The sequence below is a fragment of the Crotalus tigris genome, unplaced genomic scaffold (assembly GCF_016545835.1).
Source record: "Crotalus tigris isolate CLP2741 ecotype Arizona unplaced genomic scaffold, ASM1654583v1 scf7180000017571.3126492, whole genome shotgun sequence".
Lineage (NCBI taxonomy): Eukaryota > Metazoa > Chordata > Lepidosauria > Squamata > Viperidae > Crotalus > Crotalus tigris.
The window spans coordinates 1,159,451-1,179,560 of record NW_024096482.1 but is presented as its reverse complement, the minus strand read 5'-3'; the positions used below and the strand labels follow the sequence as shown (position 1 = coordinate 1,179,560).

Sequence of the window (20,110 nt, the reverse complement as noted above, 5' to 3'; positions counted from 1 at the left end):
CAGCACACACAACTGGAAGCATTTGAACCTACCATGATGCAAGTTAGTTTGTGGCTCTGTGTGTTATGAAAAATTAAAAGAGAACAATTGGTAAAACATTGTTAACTGTAGAATAAGGGGGGGCATGCCCACAACACCATAGGGGGATATATTAGCTACTCATGTTTAATTTCCCTAGCAGAGTGACCATTTCAAACTTCTTGGGTTTGAATTTTCCATTCCCAAAAATAAACCTGTCTTAAAGCAGACCTTCAGCACATAAGGCTTTGCCTGAAAGTCTTCACTTCTAGTTTCCGACTTACTGGAAATGCCACCGTTATTATAGGGTGAGTCCTGAAAAAATCTCCTCCGTTGCCGCTCAAGATGCTTTTATCCTTGCTAAATGCCTCAGAAGTCCACTAATTGCCTTATTTCTGCTGACCGGACAGATACAACGGCTTTTTCACAGAGCAAATCGGTGTGCAATCCTCCCGAAGCGCAGGCAAACGGAAGAATCCGTAGTGAGGAGCAGGCACTTTCCCTAAGAGACTGTTTCTCTGGTGGGAAGCAGGGCAGCTGAGAGAAGAAACTTGATTGGGGGAATGAGGCGAGGAGGAGCGGCCGAGGCGAGCGCAGAGCCAAAAGCCAAATGTACCTGGCCGGCCAGAGGAGGCGCTGAGAGAGCCCGGCTGCGCAAAACGAGCCGCGTCGACCCTCAGGTTACCTATCGCCTCCGCCCTCTTCCTTTCTTTCTCCTTCCCTCCCGCAACCTGGGCCCGCCCATCGGCCCAGTTCCCCTTCGGCTACGCAACGGGCGCAAGCCACGCCGCAGGCGTAGTGGCGGTCCGGGGAATTCGCTCCCTGCCCGCTCAGAGCCGGTGCGCTTGACTGACGAAGGGCGAGTGTGGGTTGGGATGTGACCGCCAGAGAAAATGGCGGCGGCAGGAGGACCGGCGGCGGCGGCTGGGAATCACATCGCCTCTTCGGTAGGATTATCTTCGGGGAACGAAGCTGTCGCCGCCAAGGTTGCCGCCTCTGTAGCAGCGCCCGCCGCAGGCGCTCGGAGCCCGAAGCCTATGCGGTACAGCAACGGCGCTGCAGCTGGGCTCGTCGCGGGGCTCCCCACCGGAGACAGCGGCGGCAGCCAGAGGGAATCGCGCTCAGACTGGAAGCGGAAACAGCTGCGCAAAGTGCGGAGCGTGGAGCTGGACCGGTTGCAGGAGCCCGCCGAGTGCCCGGAGCTGCCTCTTTCCCTCACCAGGACCGCCGGGGGCGCCACGTCCTCCTCCGCCCCCCAGCCCGTGGTGCCGGCGCCGCACTCCACCCCCGGCAGTCCCGCGTCCTCCCCCAGCCGCGGCGGCTTCCTCAGCGCCGGATCCCACGACCCGCCGCAGCCGGACGTCGCGAGCCAAGCGGCGGGAGCTGGCGTCGCCCAGAAGATCCCGACGTTCCTGCCGCCGCCACCCCCCACTTCAGCCGGAGCTGGGTGAGTGGGGCTGCGGGGTATGCGGGCGGACGGCTGCGGGTGACACTTGAGAGCGGCGGAATCCTTTCGGCCTGCCGAAGGAAGGGGTGGCTGGGACGCGGGGTCGGGGCTGGATGCGGCCGCCGTGTTTCCTCCCCTGCGCGGGCAGGTAAAGCGGCACTTGGGGCGCCGTGCGGAGAGAGGGCGCGCGTTTGCAAACACTCGGGCGAGCCGCGAGAGTTTCCTGCCTGCCTGCGAAGAAGCTGGGATTTGTCAGGGAAGCCGGCCAGGGGTCGCTTTCGGGGGCAGGTCAGCGTGGGGAGCTGCTTCCCAAGCATTGTTTTGGCAGCAAACTCCCCCTGCCCAGCGCACGCATCCTTTGCTATTTTACCATCCAAGAAGTGTGTGTTTCTGGCGCTAACAACCCCATTTTGATTTTTGCTCTGCTATGGGAGATGGTGGGTCGCAAAAGGAATGTGCGCGTTCAAAGGGCGCACGGGCCGAAAGCCATTTCAATACCTGCCCAGCGGCGGTTGCTTGAGAGGCTTTGAAGTTTGAATTGGCCGGAGTGGTGGAAAAAGACCGGATGTCCCAGCCTTTTAGTTTATGTGCGGATCAACCCGCTAATTCTTCAGGCGAGTCTTTTTTTCTGTAGTAGGAGGATCCAGAGCTGGGGAGGGGGAGTGGGAATGGGGATGCGGGTAAACATATCTGTAAAATGCGTCGGAGTATTTTAGATTGGCTTGCAGTTTAACTGGTGTTTTCAACACTTCAGGAACCGAGAGCGCGTCTGCAGTTTGTTTTTCCCCACGCTGAAAATAGGGAAATGTGTTTACTGAATGGGAGAAAGCACTTTATCGATATGCCTCTCTACACGGTTGGCGTTGAAACAGATATAAAATGAGATTTCAGGTGACAGACTTGAAAACAGTGTGCATGGGCTTTATTAAACTTAACTGACGATACAGAATTTGCCCTGTTTTCCGGACAGGAAATACGAGTTTCAATTGCGGATATATTAAATTAAAACGCACTGGTTTAAATGTGTGGGTTTTTTTAATATATATATTTGTTAAACAGCTCCGGGGTCTGTTTTTAGTAAACTTCCGTTCAGATAGATGCATTTTTTTTCTCAAAGCATTTTAATAAGTGTTGATGGAAAAATACCCTTATAGTCAGTAAGAGGGTGTTCTGAGACCTACATTCTACATGAAGGAAGCCTGATTCTAAATAGAGATCCCTCTCAGAAGCAGATCACCTTGACCTCCATATGACTCACTTTTAATAAGCATGTTTAGGCTTACAGTCTTTATATACAACTAGTTTTTAAACTACTTGTACAACCAGATCTAGTCTTAGGCAGCCAACAATCAGTGGTTTTCTGTATGCTTATAACTTGTGGATTAGCTACTTTTTAGCAGTTATGTTAACATATATGATTATTAAAATATGTAACAGATAAGCTGCTAACTGAAACTGAATTTCAAGCTGGCAAGTGAACTGTGTACCCTGATTATGGAAATGCATTTTTACAAGAGCTAGCTTTGAAGTAGATTAATAGTGTATCACTGTGATATGTCTCTGTTCAGTGTGTGCTCATTATATGCCATAGTGACGTTGGTAATTTTATCTCAGTAAACCTTTGCTGTGACCAAAGAAGAATAAGACACAGAGTGCACCTGTAAATCCCATTTGAAAATGTAATGTGTTGACTGCAGAAATACCAGCATTTCATGACTATTGTATTTGTTAGAATGTCTGTTGCTTGTACATGAGAAATTTTTTTTACAAACATGTTATAGAATTTTTGCACATTTGGGTGTTGGGGTACTCATTGAAATAAATTAAAATTAATCTCTGAGAAAATATTTAAACATACTGGACAAATTATTTCACTTAAATAGCATGCACAGTACAGATTTAATTGAAATAAATCCAACAAAAATAAAGCTAGTGCAAATTATAATTTCAATATGTTTAAACATTAAATAGCCATTATTACTCTTGTTAATATTTCAGCTAAATTCTTGAATGTGTGTATATGCATTCAAGACACTCTTGATTCTTGGTGACTGCATGGACAAGCCATACAGTTTTCTTGATGAGATTTTTGGAAATTATTTGCCATTACCTTTTATTCTAGTGCTGAGGGACAGTGGTCCAAAGTCAGCTGGCTTTGTGTATCAGACAGAACTAGAAGTCAGTCACCTGGTATCTAGCATGGTGCCCTAAATTGCTACACCATACTGGTTCTAAATGGTAAATACTTCAACTAAATTCTTAAAATGTAAATCACATGATTACATTTATAGTGAGTGCAGTAAATGATATTAATTCCTTTGATGTGGTCTTCTTGAAATAAGTAGATAGTGCAACTGCTTTAAGGGCCTCATATGTTTCTCTCTTATCTATGATTGTTCAGCCCCGAGTTTAAATAGTTCCTACTTTATCACATTTCTGAATTATGAATACTATTTTCAGTATGTCCAATCCTAATTCAAAAATGCTTATTTTGCAGTATGATCTCAATGCTAATGAAATAAAGTAAAATAAAATAAAAAATCTCTGTAACTAATTCTGGTCTAAACAATTAGCTAAGTATAATAATAATATGTTGTAGTTTAGAAAAGGGATAAAAATATTCATCCATCCATTCAGGGACTGGATGATTACTAATGCAATGTAACATCTCCATTTGGAGAAGGTTGCAGCTGCATAGAGTTACTTTCTTTACTGAATATGAGCATTGTATTAGCCATGACAGTTAATCCAAAATTAAATAGTCTTAAATTATTCAGTTCCCCAAATATTTAACTATGATAATATCCTGGCTTTCATGAAATAAAAAAGTAATATAGCTTTCTTGACAGTGTCTTAATTTTACCATGTTATTGTAGCCATCCATTTATTTTGCCTAGCAAAAACAAAATTGGAGATCCAGATTAGTTTTTTGTGTATTTTAATATTACTTATTAATGTGTACTTTCATTCAGTAAATGTTGCTACAATTACATAGTATTAATTGTTCACTGTTCTTAAAGAGTATGGAAAAACAGCTTTTGTAAAAATAAAGCTGTGATCTTGAGTGTTTCAAAATACTCATTATGTCCAATGATAATAATGGAATCTAAAAAAAATGGAGTTTTAATGATAAAATATTTTTTGAAATTTAGGCTGCAATGCTATATACTGGGATCAAGCTACATTAAGTGAGGCTTATGTCTGAGTATAAGGATAAAACTGCACTTATATAATTAAGAGGCCTTTTTGGGGTAACTATGATTTTTCCTATCTACCTATGAAGAAACAGTCTTAATGCTACTATAACAAACTTTTATAGGTGAAAATTATAACTTGAATTCCCACTAAGCCCTTATGCAATTTGTCTTTCAAAAGTAGTAAACTTTATATTTTCATTAGCAAAGATTTCTGGTTTTTCCTATATATTAATGTATTTGTTTACATTGGGGTGGTGGAGGAGGAATACAAATAGAAATTGTGCCAGAATGGTCATTAAAAATGCATAGCTAGACAATCTTGTTTTATTTGACCTAACTAAAACTTAGATTTTGTATATGTAGAGAGGGTTTGAAAAAAAAAATACCATGGAGTAACAGGATTTCATTCTAGTAGTAGTATGTTATATATACTGTATGTGTGTGTGTGTGTGTTTGTGTGTCTCATTAGTACAATCATTAGTATAGTTTAACTTATAGACTACTGGACTCAGTCCCAACTGAGTAACAAAAGCCACACTAATTAAACTTTGAAGCGTCAGTGGAGATGGAAGAACATAGAAGAGGCAAATAGGAAAGGAGAATACTCTATGATCTGTTAGGTCTCAGACATTTCACGATTGATTTTGAGAACATGTTTAAAAAAATATGATATTTTAAATAACTTTATGCTGCCTGACTTTATAACATCAGGCGTGCAATATTCAAATTGCAATATAAAAATTGCATTATAAATAACAAATCAAATAAATGGTCAGTGACCATATATTTAAACAACAAATATAGATTCTCAGATGCCATTGTGAATGAAAAAGCGGTGTGCACCTAAGCTACCCCAGTGTCATTTTATATCTTATTTCTGGTAAGGGCAGAGAGGCTGAACAGTACAAAATGGATAGCACTTACCTGAGCATTTGTGTTCAGAAACAAAACAAAACAAAACAATATATATATTAGCTTCTAATAAACCGTGGGTAAAAAAAGCTACTGCGTGAACCTAGATAGATCCTGGTAGAGGATTAGATTTGTGTGGAAACCTTTGTACTGCACTATTCCCAATGTGACAGAAGGAGAGGTTGATTAGCTGGGCTTATGGAATGAGTTCTTCATTTCAATAACCTTAGGCATCAAAGATGGCTGGGTTAGATAAGTATCTGATCAATATTTGCCTGGTGATTGATATTATGCTGCAGATTGGTATAGCTGCAGATAAATTGAAAGCAGCTTTTCTAATTGGTTAGATACTAAAAAGGCGTTTGATAGGGTGCAGACTGAACATTGAAATGCATTTTAAGGTGTGGTTTTTATTATATTTTTGTTAATGGCATTACGATTTAGTATTTTCATTCTGTATGTGTGCATACATGTAGCTTGAATGATTACCAATCAGTTTGTTTGTCAGGCCTTTACATTATATTGTGACCCTTTAAATTATAAATAATGTACCTTGCCTCTTTTGATTTTCACTTTGGTTTTTGAACCGTTGGTAGATTCCATTATACAGTCTCAAGATATTAAAGGCAAGGCACTTAACACTGAATATATATTGTTTATATATCAATAAGATTATGGCTATTCTTGAAAATTATATAAATTATTATTAGTGTTTGTTGACAAAGCAATATGTTTATAGCATGCCTATGCTATTAACTGGAATAAATTTAATTTGCTACCTTTAGGGTCTATTACATGAGTAGATTATTTTAGATAGACTTTACAATTTTAACAGATTTTATACAATACTTGACTTTACATTTCTTCCAAAATTTATCATGTTGAATTAAATGTCTGAATGTATAGTTACAGCTTCAATGAATGTAACTCGATAGTCACATTTCTTATAAAATCTTTTGAGATAAGATTATATTAAAATGAATATTACATTGATATACATATTTTAAGAGCTATTCTAATGTTAATTTTTGATAATTCATGGACTGACAGACAGACATGTTTATGTTCTTTGGCTTCCACTTCCTTCCAGTAAACACTTGTGCTATATTTTATTTTTTTAGCTTGTTTTATTTTTTCCCTTTTAAAATCCTACCTTTATTATTTTTGTTGAATAACTCAACATATCTAATATACTTTCCTTCTCCTATTTTGCCTACAACAACAATCCTCTGAGGTGGATGAGGCTGAGAGTGATTGGCCCAAAGTCACCCAGCCAACTTTTATGCCTAAAGTCAGACTAGAACTTATGTCTCCTAGCCTGATGCCTTAACCATTGATCCAAACTGGATTTCCCTGAAATATGTACCAAAACACGGATGGATGCTTTAGCATATCTGCATATTTAGCTTCCATAAGAAATTCTGCACTTGAACATAAACCCACAATTCCATTTTAAGAGACATTAAAATGCAGTGAAATCATTAGTTATGTATTAGATTTGTAAAAAGAAGGTATTATAAACTTTAAAACCCATTGTGTCATGAGCAGGATATTTGAGGGACCACCTCTCTTCCGTCATTTCTACCCATTCCATCAAGTTTGCCATAATGAAGTGATTTTATACAGAAAAACATAAGGTGTAATAGGGTTTCAAGTAAGACCATTCAACAAACTCTGTTGGTTCAGGCCAACAATCTATATATGGCATCATTTGGTATTGCATAGCAGGCAGCTAGATGTATTCAGAAAGCTCATAAGGGTAATAATTCTCTTTTATTGTTGTTCTCTAGTATCTGTTATTATAGGTAATACTGCTTATGGTTCAAGAGGTACTAAACGGTCACCAAAAATTAACAATGTTTATTATTTAGTCTTCTGTTAATGTATACATTTTCTTTTAATATGGTCTATATTAGTGACACGTACACATCTGATAGCTTGATTTTGGATTAGGATAGTGTGTGAATCTAATACTGAGTTAAATATATCTTTTCCTAATATTTGAGAAAAGGAGGGGGTGAGTCTATTAATGTGTGCATTTTATTGGGCCCCAAAAGCTAGCATATTATTAGAAACATAAAGATCCAAGTAATGCCAAATAGCAATAGCACTTAGACTTTTATACTGCTTCACAGTGCTTTAGAGCAGAAGCCCTCAACCTTTTGGGCACCAGGGGCCGGTTCCATGAAGAGAGGTTTTTCTGTGGACTGGAGGGGGTGTGGTTTCATGTGCTGCCTGCATCCCATGGACAGGGCTTCGCTTGATTGTGCGGACCAGTTTCTGGCATGGTGTGGACCGGGACCAGTCCACAGACCAGGGGTTGGGGACCCCTGCTTTAGAGCCCTTTCTAAGCTTTTTACAGAGTCAGCATATTGCCCCCAATAATCTGGATCCTCATTTTACCAACCTCAGAAGATGGAAGGCTGAGTCAACCTTGAGCTGGTGAGATTCGAACTGCCTGCAATCAGCAGTCAGCAGAATTAGCCTGTAATACTGCATTCTAACGACTGTGCGACCAGGGCTCTTGTATATCATCTTATATGTCATTGGACTGTATAGCTTCATCAGTTCTTCTGCCTTTGTATTAATAAGAATATTGATGATTCTGTTCACATGTAAACAATATTTTATCCTCATAAAGAAATATTATTTTATCCAGTAATTACAGTTTTGAACATTTTTACACCTCAGTCTCTGTATATTTGATTAGAAATCAGTTTGTGCATGGGGCATGCCTGTAGTTTTGCAGCATTAGGTTTCCAGTGTTAATAAAATGTCATGTATTCTTGCCTAATGTTCTGTTAATATTAAGATATGTTACATCCATTGCATTACCGCAATCTGTTAAGACTCAATCCATAGAATAAAGAAATAAAATAATTCTGGTTGTATTTATTCATGATCTCTCATGTTGCCTTCTTTAAAACAATGTTTTGTTATCAGCAGATAGAATACTTTATAAGTTTCTAAATTGTAATATCAAAATCAATTTAAAAATCAAAATCAATTCCAAGATTCTCCTTTTTAAAAATTTAAATGATATTTGTATCTCTTATGGTAGTTTTTCAGTATTCCAAGATTTCTCACATAAACTAACCCTTAAGAGTGCAATTATTTTATTATCTATCCATTCTAAGACTCATCAGGCTTTTCATCAGGAATGACTTAATGTACATATCACTGAATCAGACATAGTTTTAATGCTGGTCTTGCTCAGTGGTGGGATTCAAATATGTGAACAACCAGTTCTCTTTGTGGATGCCGCTTTTGGAAGTCCATTCTGTGACTGGGCTACAAAAAATTAGCTACTGGTTCTGCCAAAGTGGTGTGAACTGGCTGAATCCCATCACTGGTCTTGCTTTATGTGCTTCAGCATTTTAAAAAACATGAGCTGTTTGAGGTAACTTTCTGTCACCTTAGGAGTTAAAGGAATACATTTAAAAGAAATGTTACTGGTTAGGGAGTGGCTAGGAGGCATTATCAGAGAGTGGTAAATTGAACACTAACAGTTTTTGCTATCAATATGTACAGTTTTGTTTTAAATCACCACACTGGATATATATTTGGGATGAATGCATTAAGGGGACCACTGAGTAGTTTATTACTTTAAAAAGAAGTATATTTGTTATTTTGATATTATTTCTTTTCCCCATAACAAAACTTTCCCTATAATGAAGAGAAGTAGGCATATTCTTACTACATGTCTTAAGTAATAATGGAGCTTTTAGACTGAGTGATTGTGGCCTGGTTTTCTGATATCTTGACATTTTGTCAGCAGCTGTAGCTGCCATCTTTAAACACTGTTTTGTATACTTTTGGCATCTCATGACAACTGAAGATGGAGTGACTGGACTTTGTATTTGTACCTGCTTGATTGACATTAGCCATAAAAGCTCACAACAGTGTACTATAAGCCTTAGTTTTTCTTGAGTAATAAGGATATATGTTTTGCCCCTCAGAAGACATATGTGGAATAAAACAATGTCCATCCATACATAATTTGGTGATAGACAAATGCACACCTGTGGTGTGCATAATTGAGACTTTAGTTGGACAGCAACGATTGTGATTTTATTGGAGATCCTTTTTTTCCGCAGTTCTGCTGTAATTCTAAAGCTGTGGATAAAAAATTGCTGCATTCATTCATGAAACCTTGGCAATGATCAGTAACGTTTACTTGAAAGTAACTTTCAAGTACAGGATATGAGTCCTGTATGTAAAAGTGAGCTGTAATATCAGCCTTCCAGGTGCTTCTGGTTTTTATTTGGGTCTGATACTCAAATCCTTGAAGCTTTGGGATCAGAGGACCATGAGTCTTCATATTCTGGGAGAGGAATCTGGGTAGACTTACGTGACTTCTACATTGGGCAATGAGCTTGTCCCAGGTAATCTTAACTTAGATTCACAAAGATGGGTATCCCCTAAACCAAAATATTTAATTAGAGATGATAAGATGTGATCTGAATATGGAAGAAATTAACACCTATTTTTTGCTATGATAGAAAACTTTATGGTCATACTGTAGATTATTGTGCAAGATAAAAGACCAATTAAAATAATCAGTTGCTTGTATGAGGACATTTCTGAGTGGCAATCCTGAATGGTTGTTTGTTTCTCAGGAAAGTTATAAGAGTTGAAACAAGCAAAAAGATGCTCAGGGCAATAATAATGTAAGACCAAAAGTGAATCTTCATGATCACAACCAAGAAAGCTATATTCTTACAGACCCTCATTAGTCAGACTTACTGGAGGAAAGGGGATTAGGTTGCAGAATCTTGGAAACCGGACATTTGTACTTTAGCACCTCATTTATCAGTATGTTAAAGTAAGGGCTTTGGTTGCTCTGATCCTCTTTCTGCCTCTTGACAAAGAGGAGAGATTGTCATTTGTTTTATTGATAAAGGAAAATACAAATTTTAGGTTTGTAAAGCACCATTCCTATATTCAGAGGATTCCATTGTAGATCTGATTGAATACTGGTATGTACCTAATTAGAGCAGTGAAACAAATATCCTTTTTTGTTCTTATTGAATCTACAGTTAACAGTTCTGTTTAGTGTGATCTGAAGACCTTCCCTCTATATTAAGCCTTTCTTTTGTCAGAAAGGCATGTGTGAAATCAACTTCCAGTCAGAGTTCAAACATAGTGCAGCGGTAATCAAATCAAATCTTTATTATAGTTATAGATCAGCATAGATGCATTGTGTGTTCAGAGCCTGAGAGAGATTTTTACTTTGGACATCTGGACATTCCCCTTTTACCAGTCAAGTAAACAGCCTTTTTACCAGTTCACTCAGAGACTGTGGTCAAGCTTCAAAAGCTTATCGTATTAATGAGATGTCTAATTATTTTTGGAATCTTGGTGGTTTCAACAGTTGTGGATCTCAGGGGCTGCCATAAAGAAGAGGGAATTAAGCTATTTTCCAAAGCACCTGAAGGCAGGACAAGAAGCAACGGGTGGAAACTAATCAAGGAGAGAAGCAACCTAGAACTAAGGAGAAACTTCCTGACAGTGAGAACAATTAATCAGTGGAACAGCTTGCCTCCAGAAGCAGTAAATGCTCCAACACTGGAAGTTTTTAAGAAGAGACTGGACAGCCATTTGTCCGAAATGGTTTAGGGTTTCCTGCCTGAGCAGGGGGTTGGACTAGATGACCTCCAAGGTCCCTTCCAACTTTACTACTATTACTACTATTACTATTGTATAGGTTCATGCAGTATTTTCCCAAACAATGATAGGTATGTACATATCTGACATGTTATAAATAAGATTTTGGCTTTGCTCATTTTTCTGGCTGATTTGAATTTACAAGTCATTTTCATTCATTTAAAATGTAATTGATCACTTGATAATTCTATTAATTCCAATGTTAAAAAGAGCAACATCAGGTTGTTTGATATACTTTCTGTGTTGAGCCCAGAGAAGCTTTGCAGTGTTAGAGATACCTTGACTAGGTACAAGAAGAACCAGCTTGACTAGATTTCCTTTAGATACTTGTGGTTGCAGTGATCTATTGACATCAGAAATGTGAGATTAAATTTCTGAATACTTTTCAAAATAAGAAAAGTTATCTGTTTGTTTGTATCCCAACTTTATTATCTTCCTCCTCCTGTTTTTCCCACAACAACCCTCTGAGGTCGGTTGGGCTGAGAGAGTGCAACTGGCCCAAAGTCATCCAACTGGCTTTCATGGTTAAGGCAAGATTTTATGTAATGTGTACACAAACATGAAAGATTAACACTTCACAAATGGTGTTTAATCTTTTATTCAACTTTTAAAAAAATATTTTTATCATTGTTTGAAGCTGCCAATAATATAAGAAGAGGCTAAAATTTGTCACCAAATAAGTCCCATTTCTCTATTGATTGTTATAACTTTACCTCACAAATCCCTGTTGTGCTTAGACATGTTGTCACTCACTAAAAATGAGCAGACAATTCAGTTTTGATAGAGTGGCTATATGGTAGAGGTTAAATGTGCAGCTATCTCCAATGCTTCTGTATCTAATCCTGTAAGAAGGCATGCAACTGATATTCATGCCTGCACAACTCCTAATGGCAAGAAGAAGTCATGAGCAGTAGTCATTGCACAATGTAACTCTCTAGCTGTAAGAACTTGTCTTCTAGAAACAGTCGGTACTTGCCTTAAGCCATATTTTAGAGATTAGTGGAATTTTTTGCCAGAAGCTACTTCCATTCAGACTCTTGCTGCCTCTGCTGCTTGTTCTCTTTTATGGGTACAGATAGAAAAAGTATGTTCTTGGAAAGAGGGCTAATTTTATAAAACGTTTCTCCTCCTTACTCACTTATTGTTCAGTAAACAAGATTAACAAGATTGCAAGGAGGGAATGAATGCACATAAGGATTTTGTTTTGTTTTGTTTTGTTTTTGAGAAATAGTTATACTAATTTTGGTTTAACATTTTTGTTCAACACACAAATGTATTTTGCAATACTGAGTCCTGGATTAAATAAGAACCAGATGTCATATATTTATGTATGAACTATCGTTGTGAATATATTATTTGCACATATTAGGAAAAAAATTGATATAGCATTAGCAAATATAGTGAAATCTAAAATCCTAAAACTGAACAGTAATAGAAGGAGGTATGCTGGTTTCTGAAATACCAATTCTTCAAAAAAAATTTTTTTCAAATTTCTGTGATAATATTAATTGGATGTACAGAAGCAAAAAACAACAACCCCCCTTCTAAATTCCATTTAAATAGCATTTTGAAAATGGAATTTGATTTTAATTTATATGCTACTAACTTTAGGGTAATTTCTCATCTTTTAAAAATATCATGGATCTATTAGTGTATAACCATACAGAGGATTTCTTCTCTGTTTCTGTTGTGAATATGCTTAATGATTTAAGATCCATGATTTGAAACATGCAATATTGAGATATTGTGCCTTTTTTGTTTCCTTAATATTACCAGAATGCTGCTTGAAAGACATTCTTTGGGTTGCTTGAAATAGCAATGAACTTAGTACTGAAGCAAGTGTGCATACTAGTAATTTGATGGTAATTTAACAGTATCATCACTGCATCTCCAGTGTTGCCTTCTGTATGTGACTAATGCATCATCAAAACATTTGGTAATTATTATTATTTATTTAGCATATGAGGAAAATATAACAGAAGAGAAGTAAATGTGTACACACAAGCCACATAATTATATACAAAACGTCTCCGGAGGAATGGCAGTGGCCTCATAACTGTGTGTCCAATTCAGCTATCCAGGCTATCACCTCTGACGTTGCTTCTTGTAGATCTTCTAGGGAACCAGAGAACACATGTTGTGGCAATCTTGCACAATATTTATTTATTTACATATCAGCATGACAATTGCAACAAGGGGAATCTTTCCAGTCCCACTGATACAGGGCAGAAGCACTTCTTCCAGTATTACACCTAATTCTGTTCAGTTTTGTCATACCTAGCTCAGGGTCGGTGGTCCCGCTCAGATTTACGGCACAGCGTAAACTGGCTGGAACTCAGGGCTATTCATCTGGCCCTACGCCACTTCACCATAGTGACAGGACAACATGTTCTAGTGCTAACTGACAGTGTGGCAGCGAAGGCACACGTAAACAGACAGGGAGGAATCAGATCCAAGTCCCTTATGCACGAGGCCCACCTTTTGAACTCTTGGGCAGAGACCAACCTCTGCTCTCAAGGCAGAGCACATATCGGGGGAGGCAAACCAACAGGCAGACTCCCTGAGCAGTCTACTGTGGACCACTCCGAGTGGCGCCTGGACCCAGCTCTGTTCAGAGAGATCTTGGACAGATTTGGTCAGCCTCAGTTAGACCTATTTGCCTGTCCAACCAACTCTCAACTGCCAAGTTTCTTCTCCAGGTTCCCATTCCCAGGGGCAGAGGGAACGGATGCCCTCCATAGCAGGTAGCCCAGGGAGTTGCTGTATGTCTTTCCTCCCCTCCCCTGATTCCTGGCAACCATCCGCAAGGTGCTGCAGGAACAGGCAGAGATAATATTAACTGTTCCACACTGGCAGAGACGTCCATGGTTTGCCGACTTTGTGGAACTTTCCATTTCACCGGCATGGAGGATTCCTCCAGATCGCATTTCTCTCAACCAGGGGGCCCTTCAACACCCGGATCTCCAGTGGCTCCAGTTAGCCGCCTGGCACTTGAGCAGCAAAACCTGACCGGGAAATCCTGTTCAGCGAGGGTGATTTCTATGGTTCAAGCATCTAGATGGCCCTCTACAAATAGGATTTATGATGCGACATGGAGGAACTTTTGTCTCTGGTGCACTAAGCACGACCTCCAACCTTTATCAGTGACTATTCAAAATATTTTGGACTATCTGTTGGAGGGCATGGATAAAGGATTAACTCCTAATACTATCCATAGACAGGTAGCGGCGTTATCCATGGTCCTCACGTGTAACAATTCTGCCCCTTTGGCCCAGCACCCTGTGGCACGTTCTTTTCTCAAGGGGGTGACTAATGCCAAACCACCACTGATACGCCGATACCCCTCTTGCGACCTGTCATGGGTTCTTCACGCCTTAACTTCACCACCATTTGAACCTATGCAGTCTTGTACTCTACGGCTCCTTTCATTGAAAGTGGCCTTCCTAATTGTAGTCACATCAGCAAGATGCATTTTGGAGCTTGCAGCCCTCTCCGTTAGAGGAGACCTGTGTATTTTTCACAGTGACAGGGTGGTCCTTTGTTTAGATCCATCATTTATCCCCAAGGTGAATACATGGTTTCATAGGACACAGGAGGTGGTGCTTTCCAATTTCTGTCCCAATCCATCTCATAGATTGGAGCGGCAGTGGCATAAGCTGGATGTGCGCAGGGCCCTGTGTCACTATATCAAGTGGACTTCTGCCTTCTGCAAGTCCGAGGTCCTGTTTGTGTCCTTCCAGCCCTCATCCATGGGCCAGATGATATCTTCTTCCACCATAGGAAGATGGATAAAAGTTTGCATCGCCCATGCGTACGCATCACATTCCCTGCCTGTTTCCGGTCACATCACGGCACATCCTACCTGAAGTGCGGCTATGACAATGGCCTGGTCGACATAGGCATCCATTGAAGAAATCTGCAAGGCGGCAACTTGGTCCTCCCCTTCTTCCTTCATCAGGCATTATAAATTGGACAAGTTTGCCTCTTCGGATGCTTCGTTTGGCCGGAGGGTATTGCAGCAAGTGTTTTCATCTAGTGGGACACAAGCCCAGACTAGTTCCCCCCCCCCGTAGGGGCATGAGCGGCTTTGGTATGTCCCACCTGTGGATTCTCCACTCATCATGCTGGAGAAGGGGCGTTGTCTTACCTGAATGCCTTTTCTCAGCATGATGATGGAGAATCCACACCCACCCTTTAAGGGCCGTCTGGTCCTGTGTCAGGGATAGGAGGAGTCAACGCATCAGACATCATAGGTTGCTTTGCCTTGGTCGAAAAACTGGGACAGTCTAGCCTAGCAGGAGGCATGGCAACTTCTCTAGACTTAGTCTTTTTTGAGCAAGAAGGCTAATACAACCCACCGGTGGATTCTCCATCATCATGCTGAGAAAAGGCATTCAGGTAAGATAAGGCCCCTTTCCAAGAAACAGTTTCAGGCAGTTCATGGATGTACAAGTTTAAAAGAACAAACAATAGCATTGGTCCTTAGGGTAGTCCATTATTCAACTTATGATACGTACGTCTACTGAATTTGGTGAAAACTTGAAATTACCTGTTGTTCAACATGTTACCAATCAAGGCAATGGTATTATGACATAGTATAATCTTGATTAGTTTGAAAAGGTCTTCTCTCTAGACAGTATCATAGGCTGATGAGACATTTTTCATTTTTCTTTTGAATCCGTTCTCCAGGTAGGAAGTTAGTGCAAGGACTTGGTCACTATAATCATATTTGGAGTGAAATCCAGCTTGTTCTACTTGGGTTACAGATTCTACAGATAGGGCTATTCTGCTTAATACAAGTCTTTCTAAAAGTTTGTAGGTAAGACAGAGATTTGGATAGGTTTGGATACTTTCCTAGTTTCAAAACTGCAATATTTTTGGTCTTCTTGAATATAGGAGGCAGTCATCCTGAGTATATATGGAATATAAAAGGAGGCAAGCCAACATTTAGTTGCTGGACAACAGTTCTTCAGTAGTTCTGGGTACATGCCATCAAATCCTGCAGCTTAACCATTTTGCAAAGAATCCAGCCCCCTCTGTACTTCTGGTATAAATGGGCGTGAGTATAAAGCATGTGGTGGAAAATCATGCTTCAACAGTCTAAGTTCAGATCTAATTTGTCTGGCAAATTTCTTGTATCTTATGGTCCTTGAAGTAGAGATGAGATGGTTAATTATATATTCCACACTGGTGGTAGAATGTTTTCTCGATGGTAAGGATAATGAGTCCAATTTTCGGATAAGGGGCCAGGCTTTCCTGCTTGAGTGGACAAATTTTAGATTTTCTACAGTCCTGGACCATTTCTCTTTTCTGGCTCTGTCCAGTGACTTCAGCAATTCAATTGCTTTCTCCAGATTATCATCCTGTTCATACTCAGTGCACAAATGACTTGTCTCCTCACTCCATCCAGGGATATAATCTTTATGATAATCTCTGGGGATGATCCTTTTAGCCGCAGATTTAATTAAGCCAACAAACTTGTAGCAGTTCTTAGGGACTGCTTTGTTCCATCTGATATTAGCATCAGTGCACTTGGCATAAGAATTCCAATCTGCTTTCAACAAGGTTTAGGAGTCGACCCTAATTACTGGGATCTGGTATTTTGTTGATTATAAGCTTGTGTTGACTGTATGGAAAATTGTTCAAAACCTGTCTCTGGATTGGAGATGATGATTTTACTACTCCAGAGGAAACAAAACAAAGGTCTGAGGTATAATCCTGTTGCAAATGAGCAGAATGAATGTGCCTCTATCTTTAGCATCATATATAAAATAAGTTTGTTTACTTCCATCCAGTTGACTAATTTATTCCCATTCTCATCACATTGGCTATAGCTCCAAGATGTTTGGTGGCTATTGGAATCACCAAGGTTTATCTCCCACAGGCACTGATAAGACAGAATCTGGCCAACTGCCCATTGGAGGCTTGTAAACATTCATGATGATAATATTCTATAATTCTATGGACATAGAGAAGACATTCTGATTGGTAGTTGAATTAATAATTGGAGAAAGGGCATTATAACTGTCTATATCATCCTTGACGTAAATTGCAATTCTCTATTTAGGGTGGCACAATGCTGTTATAATTTTATATTTAACGATTTTAGCCCTAATTGTCAGTTGGAGATCATCCTCAGTGTGTATTTCCTGAAATACCAAAAGATCAACAGTATAAACCTTAAGGATCTTAGCCAAGTATACACTTTTGGCTCGATTGATATCTATAGTGATAAGCTGGCAAATAATTAAATTGGGGCCAGAAGTCTCTGTGTGTAATGCTAAGTCCCCAAAAGGGCTATAGGTAGTCCCCGACTTACAACTGTTTGTTTACTGACTGTTCAAAGTTACAATGACACTGAAAAAAGTGTCTTACAACTGCTTTTCACACTTACAACCATTGAGGCATTCCCATGATCATGTGATCAAAACTCAGATACTTAGCAATTGGTGCATATATATGATAGTTGCCCTGTCCTGGAGAACAGCTTTTTTGATCTTCTGACAAGGAAAGTCAGAGTCACATAACAACCATGTTAGTAACTTAACAGCTGCAATGATTCACTTAACAACTGTGACAAGAAAGTTGAAAAATGGGACAAAACTCCCTTAACAATTGTCTCACATAAATTTTGGGCTCAATTGTGAATATAACCTGTATTTGATTTTGTGCACTTCTGTTTGTCATGGCTGTGATGCCGAAGAGGGCAGTAGGGCTGCATCTGATCATTTCGTCCATTTAGCACCGCCCAGGGAACATGTGTAGCTTAAGGAATGCTACGGACGCTGGCGACTATTGCTTCCCTGTTGCTCCCCATACTGTTCAATATGTGGCTAATGTGTCATCAAAACATTGGGTAATTATGGTTATGTGAGTAAGGATGTGAAAAGCTTGCAGGTTCCATGATAAAATGTTCTGCAAATTTCTGTACTGCTGTGTGCCTTCTCTATACCATGTCAAAACTCCTCCAGACTTGCTGTTCTAGACCAAGCATCTTGAACGATTTCTAATGGTACAGGTACAATTTACATTACAGGACTTCCATTGCTAAACAATACAGTCGTTAAATAAATTGCACCTCATTTTACAACCTTTTTTGCCACGGTCATTAAGTGAATCCAGCTTCTGCCATTGATTTTGCTTGATGGAAGCTGTCTGACAGGTTGCAAATAGCAATCACGTGATCCTGGGACACTGCAACCATTATAAATACATTCTGTTTACAAACACCTGAATCATGATCATGTGATCATGAGAAAAGGAACAGTTGTAAGTCACTTTTTCGAGCAAATAAATAATATATATTGCGACTATTTCTGAAATATTATTATGTTTCTCTGCTGCCAGTTGCAAGACAAACCTGAAAATACATTATTCAAGTATCAATCTATGACAAGTGACTATCTTGCTTGATTGGATTTCATTTATTTAAAACACATCATATTCAATAAGAAAAACTAATAAAAAGCTATTGAATGTAAAGCTAGTATAATCCCAAATATTAAGGAGATTTTTTTTCTCTAACTTGAATTAGAAGGAAGGTTATGCATCTTTAGTGATTACAATTCAGACATTGTTAAAACATATTTCCATCTATAATAAATTAATCAGCCTGGCATCCTAATTCTGACCCTATTTATAGCCATTACGTTATGCATTGCAGTTATTCAAAGAGCTGATTATAATTTGAAAATCTTAAAGCAGTAAATGAATAACTTTCAGGTGTTTGAACTATTAACTTTGTGAAGCACACTGATTTAGTTGTGCTTCTACATAAAAATGGGCTATGTTGGATCCTTGTTTATGTGTTCTTAATGAAGAATATTAATATATATTATATTACATATAAATATGAATTTCTTGGATTTTTCCCTTTTAATTTTCTAGTTTGTAAAAATTCAGTAAGAAAAAAAACCCCTCCAAATGATCATTGCATAAAATTGGAGGCCACTTTTTATAGTCTTGTTTCTCATTAAATAACACAGTTTTGGAGCCAGATTTGATTTCCAGGTTTATTAAATTGATTACCCCCATCCAAAAATAAGCTTAATTTAATGCAAGTTAATACTCTAGGGTCTTCAAGTAACATATAAGTAAAGAGGTTATTCTCCTGTAAAGGTCTTCAGTTGGAGCAGAGAACCTTTTAGGATTGAGGACTGCATTTAGTCTTTGAATATGGGATGCCATATTCAAATAGTTCAGGCCTAAAACAAAACTCCCCTTTATGGATTACTGCCTTGTCGTGGCGAAGGGGCTTGCGTAACTCAATGAAGCTATAAGCTATGCCGTGCAGGGCCACCCAAGACGGACAGGTTATAGCAGAGAGTTCTGACAAAATGTGATCCACTGGAGAAGGAAATGGCAAACCACTCCAGTATCTTTGCCATGAAAACCCCATGGACAGTACTAAAAGGCAAAAAGATATGACGCTGGAAGATGAGCCCCTCAGGTCGGAAGGTGTCCAATATGCTACTGGGGAAGAGCAGAGGGCTAGTACTAGTAGCGCCAGAAAGAATGAAGCGACTGGGCCAAAGCCGAAAGGACGCTCAGCTGTGGATATATCTGGTGGTGAAAGGAAAGTCCGATGCTGTAAAGATTTTTTCTCCATAGGAACCTGGAATGTAAGATCCATGAATCAAGGCAAGCTAGACGTAGTCAAAAAAGAGATGACAAACTGAACATCGACATCTTAGGAATCAGCGAACTAAAATGGACAGGAATGGGTGAATTTAACTCAGATGACCATCAGGTATACTACTGTGGGCAAGAATCCCTCAGAAGAAATGGAGTAGCCTTCATAGTCAATAAAAGAATAGAAAAGCAATACTGGGATACAATCCCCAAAATGACAGAATGATCTCAATTCGAA

At 39.3% G+C, this 20,110-nt stretch overlaps 1 protein-coding gene across 1 annotated transcript in view; it reads left to right on the top strand.

The window, feature by feature from the left end:
• Positions 1 to 887: 887 nt before the first annotated feature.
• Positions 888 to 20,110, top strand: part of MAP3K1 (mitogen-activated protein kinase kinase kinase 1) — a 68,279-nt gene continuing 49,056 nt past the window's right edge. Inside the window, exon 1 of the mRNA XM_039355447.1 lies at positions 888 to 1,465. Coding sequence (XP_039211381.1) covers positions 912 to 1,465 — 554 coding nt within the window. The 5' untranslated portion in view covers positions 888 to 911. The remainder of the gene's footprint in view (positions 1,466 to 20,110) is intronic.